Source organism: Gadus morhua, unplaced genomic scaffold (assembly GCF_902167405.1).
Source record: "Gadus morhua unplaced genomic scaffold, gadMor3.0, whole genome shotgun sequence".
NCBI classification, from domain to species: domain Eukaryota; kingdom Metazoa; phylum Chordata; class Actinopteri; order Gadiformes; family Gadidae; genus Gadus; species Gadus morhua.
The window spans coordinates 1-10,000 of record NW_021964087.1 but is presented as its reverse complement, the minus strand read 5'-3'; the positions used below and the strand labels follow the sequence as shown (position 1 = coordinate 10,000).

At 45.2% G+C, this 10,000-nt stretch overlaps 2 protein-coding genes across 5 annotated transcripts in view; both read right to left on the bottom strand.

Moving 5' to 3' along the window:
• The window catches only part of prrx1b (paired related homeobox 1b), a 9,983-nt gene extending 7,818 nt beyond the window's left edge, over positions 1–2,165 (bottom strand). For all 3 annotated transcript variants that reach the window (XM_030350208.1, XM_030350210.1, XM_030350209.1), the window contains exon 1: positions 1,463–2,165. In XM_030350208.1, coding sequence (XP_030206068.1) covers positions 1,463–1,709 — 247 coding nt within the window. In that variant the 5' untranslated portion in view covers positions 1,710–2,165. The remainder of the gene's footprint in view (positions 1–1,462) is intronic.
• Positions 2,166–5,422: 3,257 nt separating this feature from the next.
• On the bottom strand, positions 5,423–9,614 carry gorab (golgin, rab6-interacting). 2 transcript variants are annotated; one of them, XM_030350206.1, is made up of 6 exons: positions 9,381–9,614; positions 8,882–9,269; positions 8,386–8,487; positions 8,169–8,309; positions 7,318–7,540; positions 5,423–7,248 (listed from the first exon to the last, which is right to left on the bottom strand). In XM_030350206.1, the coding sequence occupies exons 1-6, from the start codon at positions 9,433–9,435 to the stop codon at positions 7,003–7,005; spliced, it is 1,155 nt and encodes a 384-aa protein (XP_030206066.1). In that variant the 5' UTR covers positions 9,436–9,614; the 3' UTR covers positions 5,423–7,002. The 2 variants fall into 2 exon arrangements, with proteins under 2 accessions (XP_030206066.1, XP_030206065.1); XM_030350205.1 differs by having other exon boundaries at positions 5,423–7,540.
• Positions 9,615–10,000: the final 386 nt, after the last annotated feature.

Sequence of the window (10,000 nt, the reverse complement as noted above, 5' to 3'; positions counted from 1 at the left end):
TTGACTCTGATCGAAAGTAATAATGCATAATAATAACCATGCAATGAACAGTTTGCCAACAGGGATCTGACTATAGAGCAAATGAATATGAACTATATGGACATTAAATACATGACCGAAATTCAACTTAAGACAAGAAGTAAAATTAAAGGCCTACTGCTTTTTCCATTCAGTACACTATAAACAATTTAGAGTATAGGCCTCACAAATTAATACAAATAAAAAAGACCATTAATTTGTTTGAATTTACAGTTTAAGTTGCATATAGGCTATAAGCAATACGCTTTACTATCTACAAATATTCTTGTTTCAGGGATGTTTAATCTTCCGATTTATGTATTGAGAAGAAAGTACCCTACGATTATTTGCACGGGATTATTAAAATATATTCTATTTAAAAAATAATAATTAACTCAATACAAAATAAACGAAGTAGTCAACGGAACGATAAGATAAACTGTCGCTTTGTCTTTACGCGCCTAATATCGAGTTTTTATTTATTTATCATATACAGATAGTCATGCAGTAGGCCGATGCATTTCAGAAGAAATGACGCGGAGAATCATCTGAAAGCCGAGGGCCTTTGATACCCTAATTGAGGTCTTTAGTAGTCAGGGTTAATTATGACAAATGATTATGCTGGAATATTCTGAAAATGTTTGACAAGCGAAATAACGGGAATGAACGAGCTGACCTCGTCACCTCCCCTGCATCCACACACCGGGATGATTTACCCGCAGAAATAACACTAACACTCATTAAATCCGTGAGGGTCTGGGAGACCTGAGATGGAGGAGGGCCCGTCGCTCGGGAGATGACGGCTTTATTTACTCTCTCCACGGCTTGAGCACCACGGTCTGAGCGAGCGGCCCCTGGTGCTTTTACTGGGGGACATCCAAGCTTTAAACTTCAGTCCACTCATCATCATTTCATTTGCAGCCAATGTTCAAAGAGGGCATGAGTTCAGAGTTCAGTTATAATAAAGGGATTCAACGCGTTTGGTTTAGTTGGGCCGAGAGAAAATAGCTTTATTGCCAGTAGACTCCAGATTGATCATGTTGGAGTTGGACTTTACTGACCATATCACCAACACCGCCACCCCTCGCTGACAGCAGAGGGTTCTGAACGGCCGAGGGAGACTGTCAGAGTGATGCACTGCCATAAGAATACTCGTTTAATGCGCCACGCCGAAACACCAAGGGGTTCTTTTGTACGGTAATTTATAAGAAAACTTATATCTTATAAATAACATATATATAAATAGGAGACAATAGTCCGGCTTCTGAAAACGCCAGGCGCCAGACTATATGTGTGTGTCTGTGTTGTCTATGTAGGCGGGTAGGATAGTCTTTGAATAAAAGACTCCTATTTGTCCACAAGCATGAAGCTCGACTCAGCGCTGTACACATCTTCTCCACAGTCCAACAATACATGCCTCTTTATTCGAATTTGGCCCACTTACTCTCCTGTTGAGTTGTATCGCTCCCGCTGGTCAGGCCCGGGGACTCCAACATACTCCTCCCCGCCTCTCCGACGCCCTCGTCGGCCTGGTTCCCGACCATTTCCCCGGCCTCTTCAAGATCCAACAGGTGGCTAACCGAGAAGTTCTTCTTGGCTTGAAGGTTCTCCAGGTTGGACGTAATGGGGCTCTCCAGGCGGTTTGGTATTGACGCTTGCCTGTCCATTACATGTGCATAGCTAGAAGTCATGACGTAAACAGGGCACAGTGGAAAGAAATTGAGCAATAATAATATGCGAGCCAAATAAATCCTTGCATACAGGACGCACGAACAGCGCCTCCAGACACGCCGAAGAAAGACGAAAAAACGGGTTTACACGCAAAGCTGATCTGTTCACAACCAACCCGCGGTCCACAGACTGAGGAAAAGCGTTTCACTCTTCGTATGTTTTTCCCGGATTAAAAATCTCGCCAATCCATCCAATTATGTGCGTTAACAATAGGGCTACACGTGCCAAAAATATAAAACCCACTCTTCCTTTGTAAATGGAGAAAAGTTTTTCTAACAAGACTTTGGTTCCCACTCCCCTCCCAGAGCCAACGTCCCAACTGAGCGAGGCTAGAAGGGCGCCTGATGCCGACCAGATGAGCGCAACTTGTGCGTAAAACTGGCTTAGCTGCAGTTTAAGGACGTTCCCGCCGCCTCCTTCAGATAGCGTCCTTTACAGCCCCCCCCCCCCCCTCTCTCTCTCTCCCCCCCCCCCTCTCTCTCCCCCCCCCCCCCCCCCCCTCTCTCTCTCTCTCTCTCTCTCTCTCTCTCTCTCTCTCTCTCTCTCTCTCTCTCTCTCTCTCTCTCTCTCTCTCTCTCTCTCTCTCTCTCTCTCTCTCTCTCTCTCTCTCCAGTGTTCACGGTGGATCAGACTTTGAGACCTCTGGTAAGTTGAATGGGACTCTAATAGGAGCCCCTCTTAATTACGTGGCGATGCCTTTGTGCTATGTCTGACGTTTCACAGGGACCCACAATCTAGTCCCCTCCTAGCTACCCCACACACACACACACGCACACGCACACGCACACGCACACACACACACACACACACACACACACACACACACACACACACACACACACACACCTCCCAGCCCAGCACTCTGCCCCACCACTACATCACCACCCCTACCGCCACATTAGCAGAGCCATCACCATCGGCACAATTAACACCATGATTATGGGTATTTTTCCTCCGCTCCAGGCCCCCGGGAGGCGGCCGTGAGGACATGCAGCCTAATGTATTTTATGTATCAACATTCATCCCTTGGGAAGTAATAACCGTCCAAGAACGCACACTCAATAAAACGTACCGCAGCGCTCACTTTGTACTCTTTTGCACACATTCTAAATAACTCGGGCCTGTTGAGAAACGAGGGTCCCAACCCACAAAGGAGTTTTTCTTTAAGGACTATTTCGATGCTTCGAAACATATGCAAAACCTTGTGTTGAAGGGTTGTATATATTTGTATCATTGGTGTGTGTTGTTTTGTGGGGCACGCATCAGATGGAGGAATGAGCGCTAGTGGGGGTCGTGCGGCTTGGGGAGGGGGTCCATGTGTTCAGATGGCAGAGGAGACGCCCGGCTTCGAGCTGCCATAGACATCCCGTAGCTTCCAGCCCTGATCTGAGAAAAGAACACTTGATGCCATCAAAGGGATCGGATTGAATCCAGATGTGCTTCTTTCGTTCTTTCCATGCATTTAATGAAGGCGCGGGGATAGAGTAGACTTTTTCATCATTAGTTTCCCCCAGAGTCTCTTGCATAGAAGTCCACTGCAGTGCCAGCGTAAAACCTCCCCAAGTTCAGGCCCGCTATATTCTTTCTACAGACTTTGATGCAAAATTGGTCCATTTGTTCCGACTGTTATATTTTTGCCATGGGGAAGAGGCGCGTCAAGCATCTCCACATGGGAGATGCCAGCCTGTGTTCCATAAAGCTCCTTATATCAACCTGATAGTAACGCATTATCAGTTTAAACTCTCGTCGGTTTTCCTCTTGTTTGGTAACCCATAAAAGACAAGAAAACACACTTAACACGGGTGTATGCCTAGTGGTTCGATTAGTTACGGGGAAATTGTATTTTGTCATGAAAATATATTTGTATCTCTCTCTACAAAAAATTGGCTCATCTCCCCCCCCTGTTGAATTCTACAGCCGGGCGAGTTCAGGCATACCCGACCGTTTTATACTTTGTTGAAAAATTGTCCCGAGAAACTCCTCCGAAGATACACAGGTAAGTGTAGGCCAAACTCGATAGCGCGTTAACTGTGGTCTTATCCTTATTGAGCATCATTATGTCATTCAGGCCGTGTGGACAATTGCGCGACAGAAGTCATTACTAATTCGGATTTGGCTATTCAATAAGGACTGTAGTCTTACTCGGTAATAACGACGGTGTGACAAAGGTTTGGACTTTATTTATATATGAGTAGCCTAATATTTTAACACTCTTCCACATTGCATTTATTTGTTGTTGAATAGTGTTTATTTTTGATGCAGGTAACTCATGTCGTCATTAAAGGCTGTAAATTGACATTTATAGCCTCAAAATAAGGCAAACCCAAATAGGCCTACAACTTTACTAATGTGAATGTAATGCAATGGCAAATGTCATCATGATCGTTAACAGCCTGAATCTATAATATAATATAGCCTACAGTTAATTTATAGGCAAAAAAAATTTACCTTTATTTAGCCACATCATTAATTTAGAAAATTCTCTCTCTCCACCCCCTAAATGAATGTGTGTGTGTGTGTGTGTGTGTGTGTGTGTGTGTGTGTGTGTGTGTGTGTGTGTGTGTGTGTGTGTGTGTGTGTGTGTGTGTGTGTGTGTGTGTGTGTGTGTGTGTGTGTGTGTGTGCGCGATATTATACACATTATACAGATATTATGATTTCCCTGGTAAGGATCAGCGCACTGAATTCATTGCACGCGCCAGGTGTTTAATCGGCGTGTCTTACTCTCTTCATCAGGAACAGATCGCGTTGGACGTTAGGACGCTGCGACCCATGGACCGCGAGGGCCACAGTTGGCATCGACATGTAAACAACATGCAGCTGAGCCAATACACGGAGGATATTAGACCCCAAAACAATTCAATGCGTGGCGCTGCACTCAAAACAATGAGAGGGGTGCGAATCATTGTTTCAAAGTTCCGAATATGTACAAGTGGCAATAAACCTTTTAATTGTATTTTCAATAATAGGCGACTTTTACATTTTGGAAACAGCTTCCATTTAATGGGTTTAAATGAAGGAGGAGTTCCAATGAAAGGTCTAATCAGCTATTTGTCTGCGCGTAAAAGATTTGCAACCACAAGGTGGGACGAGGAGAGTGAATCCCCAGGGGCTGCAATCAGCAGAGCTGGGGGGGGGGGGGGGGGGGGGCACATATGGTTTTCCGCACGGGATGTAAAGAAGTCAGCGAGGAGGTCATTTACCACTAATTAAGGAAATCAAACAGGACAGGGGCCACCGCGCTCCCCCAATCAGCACCGAGGGCCACTGGTCATTGGCCCGCTGCAGGTCGGTGGGACACACAGCAGAACGCGGCTGATCAACCCCTGGGGGCCCGACCAGAGTGAACCAATGCAGGACTACAGCGACCCAGAAAAAAACCCATTACGCAGGCTGGACGTGGGAGTACATGCGCCGAGGCAGTCCGTTTAGAGGAATATTCATTCCCTGGTAGTAGCCCATAGGGAGCTGGATCAGCTCCCTGGTCCAGCTCCATATGAGCTACTGTGGTAGACCAGGGAGCTGGGTGGACTTCTGCCCATTTTAATTGAGCACATCGGTCCATTCGGAGGCGATTAATTAATGAATTATTATTGAAGACGTCAGAATGACGGACGTGTAGGTGACAGGTGTCTATCAAGGGGAGCTGGCATTCACTTTATCTGAATGAAGAATAAACATGTGCATGCTTTTATTTATTATATTCAACATTTAGTGTTAGTTTATTTAGCATTTAATTTCAAGTCAATGGTTAATTTATTATTAAATATCATGGAGGATTATGTGATCAACTCATTAAAAAAAAATCTTTAGAATTAACCCTTATACAACATGTATCAAGGATCAAATAGGCCTAGCCTATATAAATAAAAACATAGAACTGACCAGATGTTCAAGGTTCTTATTTGAAGTAGTTGCTCAGTTTGGTTCTCAAGTTGCAGGCTCTTCGACCCATAAATCACAGGCCGGCCTCAGATTTTTTATAAAACCTGATGACTAAATACTCGATAGGGCCGAAAAGGTAATGTCTCTAGGGACCTACGATTACAGACTTTGTTGTAGAGATTTTGATAATTAGATATTTGTCAGTCATCAAGTTATTACAAAGCAGACATCCACCGAAGAAGAGCCACCAAATAAGTGGAGATTCTGGTTTTGCTGCACACAGGATATCAGTGAAAGCACTGGTCCCCCACTAATTAAAGAGCTTTATGGGCTCTTGTTCAGACAGCCACATGTGACCAGAGCGGTTTACACAACACTTACTGCACTTCAAAATTACTTTGGAAAAAGGCAATGAGATTGAAAGCCTTCTTGGTGAATTCTTTCTCTGGACCACAACGCTTCTAACCTGAAATGATCTGCATTAACTCGCTTCACACTTAAACAAAAACACATACATACATTTACATAGAATATTTATTTTTCATATATCTTTTTAAATATAAAAAAAAATAAAAAATTGAAGCACCAGTTCCCTTAAATATTTTATACAATAATGCATTACAATTTCATTTCTGCATGGAATTTAAATCACAAACCTGCTAAGCAGTCAGCGGGTTTGTTGTTTAAACCCACTTGCTATAGGCTACTGATTTTGAACATCTACTCGGAGTGCAGGAAACGTACCCAGAGGCCCACAGACTGCTTCACCGCTTCCAGGGTCCGCATGCATCCCTCCATCCCCTACATATGGAGATATCTTCTTACCGTTTCGGAGGCCCGTGGATGATGTTCTTCAACTCCGCTGATGTACAATTTGCTCTAGGAAACCCTACTCTGACCCACGCTAATAGGATGATTTACAGCATAACGCGTGGCTTTATGTTCAGAACATAAACAGATTGAAAATGTCCTCCTTCTTCAGAGCACCAGACGTCCCCCAGAAGCCAACCCTCCCCCCGTAGGGCACTCAGAGCAGTCCTCGTTGGGTTAACCGTTTCCTCCGGAGACGATATCCCACATATTAATAACCAACAACTGCCCTGATTCCTGTTTGGAAGGCAAACTGAATGGACGGGACGTAGTCAAGGAGACATTGAAATATAAAACAACCCATCCCAAAGCACAATGTGGATGGAATGTGGACTAGCTCTGTCGTCTTGTTGAACCCCCCCCAGAGAACAGCCACCGTCCCTCCCTAAACCAGCAATGTTTGCCGTCTATCCCCGTGACCTTTGCCCTGGAGCCCCCACAGTAGTGTTTGATAATATCCCGCCACCGACCCCGTGTCTCCAGGCCTCGGCCTGCAGCGCTACGACAGCCCGGCCCCGACCGCCCCGCTCTGAGGTGGGGGCCCCAGCGCCACGCCGTCCCGGGGGGGCCCCGCCGGGTCACACGGCACCGGGGGCGGGGTCCTGGGGGGTGTACCGTCTGACCCCGGAACCACGGCAGACTCCGGGTCGGGGTCCGAACACAGCTCCGCCTCCTCTCCCTTCTGCTCCGCCTCTAATTTCTCTTCGTCGGACTTCGACACGGCCTTCTTGTTCTCCTTCTCCTGCTCCTCCTGCTCCACCAGCCTCCGGACGGTGTCCTGCTGCTCCTGCTGCTCCACCAGCCTCCGGGCGGCGTCCTGCTGCTCCTCCTGCTCCACCAGCCTCCGGGCGGCGTCCAGCTCCTCCTCGCTGGTCTGCAGCTGCAGCATGAGCTCCTCCAGCCGCTCCGCCTTGCGCAGCTCGTTCTGCTGGATGATGGCACAGAGGTGCTCCGTGAGCTGCTCCTTGGTGTCCGTCTTCCTGTGGAGGTCCATCTTGGACGCCACGTACTCCGCCTCCGCCTTCTCGTAGCGCTTCCTGCGCCAGGCAGCCATGGAAGATCACACAGAGGAATGTTACACAACGGATTTTAAAAATGAAATAAAAATGTATGGTTTGAAAATGGGACTATAAATATTTGCGCGTTGCATATCATACGGTGGCTGTGGCCCAGCGCAATTCAATCGTTGATTTACAAAATAACAGTTTGTTTAGTTAAGTAGGCTGGAATGTAATTTAAAGTGACGACAGTGAAATAAAACCACAAGGTGTACAACACAATGCACATAGTGGTGTAGTACAGTTTGATTATCATCCAAAAAAGTTAAGAAAAGCATTGAAAAGCATTTTGACACTAGAAACATGTGTATGACATACAGAAACATCATTGGTGCCAGGGTAATAAATGGTATGGTAGATGAATGGTGGATGTATACAATTGCTGCTCTGAAATACTCAAAGTATTCTGCAGGGGGCGATATTCTTCATCCCAGTAAGCACTTTGCCTAAAAATAATATTTGCTTTTACAGTTAGACCCCAAACATATTCAGAGGGCCCATCTGACATATGGAATATTAAATTAAGCTTTTGTAATATTAAGTAAAGCCTCTAACATAATCTCCCATTGCTTTAGTCCTTCCTTCAGAGGCTCAAGATCTGTGCTACCTGGCAGCGTTGTAGTCCCAGCTGGCCTGTTCAATCCTACACCTGAGGATGCCAATGTCGTTGGAGACCATGTCATCAAGCGTCTGCAGCTCCTTCTGGATCCTCTTCAGCTTCACAGCTTCTTGCTGAGTCTGCTTGGACCTGTGGAGACAATGATCTGAATCACACAGACGTTCTGCGGGATCCTTGCATTACTCCCATAAGTTCCCGTACTCACTTTTCTGCGATTGTTTTTGTGAGCAACGCCTTTTTACGTTTATTCTTCTCTTCCATCGTTTTCTGCTCATCTTGGAGCTGCTGAATGCGGGTTTTTTCTCGACTGTGAATAAACAAACAATTAGGAGGTAGATGGCGCAGTCACTGTATTGGAGAATCAGGATAGTAAGATACGGAGTGAAGAGACATGAGACAAGCAGATAGAAAAGGCAGAAACACATACCATAATCAAACATGGCGGTTCGACTATGGTATAGGGTGCTGAGCTATTAACACCTCGCCCAGTAAGTCCATATAATTACCAAATAATGGTTACATTAATGTTATTCATACTGCAATACAATTTATAAATGTCAATGTCAGGAAATACATGGATCCTTGAACATATGAGATTGCACTACGATTTTTTATGTCTTATCTTTACACGAGATAAACAGCCAATGCACAATAGTTCAGTTAACAGTTACATATATGCAGAGAAAACCCATAATACTAACATTTCCACCTCTTGGGTCTCCAGTTCCTTCACAACAGCCTCTGCCTCCTCTGCCTTAACAGGCAGCTTCTCAGAGGGCTTCAACTTAACGTCCGGAGGGACTGTGGCTGTGGCTCTGGTCGGAGGAACAGCCGTGGGCACTGGCTTAGCGAGCCTCTGTTCTGCCGGCAGGACAGACGGACTGGAGGGCCTCTGTCCTCCCAGCAGGACAGACGGACTGGAGGGCCTCTGTTCCGACAGCATGACAGACGGACTGGTGGGACTGGTCCCAGCGCCCTGCTGAGCAGCGATCCGCAGAGCTCTCTCTCGCTCGCGGTTCAGCTGCTGCCGGCTCCGGCTGGGATGTGAAGGTTTGCGTCCGCGACCTGAATCAATGAGTGTCGCTTGGTCTAAAACACAGAGCAAACCGATGGCTGTGTTTAGTTTCAAGCCGTGACAAAAAAAGTAGAATAAAAAACCCTCGTTAATGAGTTAATGAACATCCGGATTATCGCGGTTACCTTTCTGCTGCAGCTTCTGCAGCTCCGCGGCAGAGAACCCGGCCCAACCCGCCATTTCTGCAACATTTAAAAGAAAAATGTATCTGGAAAAAGGCGAATACTCATTCGCGGTTGAATGAACTTGTCATACAAGTAATACAGTAAGTTTCTTCCCCAAATTACAAAGTTAAGACAAAACTTTGTATGCAGACGCCATCTTTGTTTACGGTTGCCACGTCGAGGACCCCAACAGAGGGAAGTCGTTTAAAATGCCTGAACAGAAACCCGAGGCAGTACCACTAAAATCTAGCTTGCCTCGGGTAGGTCGTACTATTTCCGTAAAAAATATGTAGGATTTACAAACATTTAAATCTATCCAAAAATTAACACTAGTTTTTCAGTCCATCTACACCTATTATATGTCATAAAATAAAAAGTCATCTCCTGCACCAGCCACACATAATGGTGTGAAAAATGTTTTAAACAGTCTCTGTGATAAACATCTATATATATATATATATATATATATATATATATATATATATATATATATATATATATATATATGATATGATATGATATGATATATAGATAAAGTTTGAGTTACAAATATATACATATATTTATTTATAAGCCCTCAA

What these genes read in the sequence shown, in the direction of transcription:
- gorab (XM_030350205.1), bottom strand. Translation starts at nt 9,435, where the DNA reads ATGGCGGGTTGGGCCGGGTTCTCTGCCGCGGAGCTGCAGAAGCTGCAG. An exon ending in GCAGAAGCTGCAGCAGAAAG is followed by an intron (nt 9,270 to 9,380) that starts GTAACCGCGATA and finishes TCTGTGTTTTAG; the next exon opens with ACCAAGCGACACTCATTGAT. An exon ending in ACAAAAACAATCGCAGAAAA is followed by an intron (nt 8,310 to 8,385) that starts GTGAGTACGGGA and finishes TTGTCTCCACAG; the next exon opens with GTCCAAGCAGACTCAGCAAG.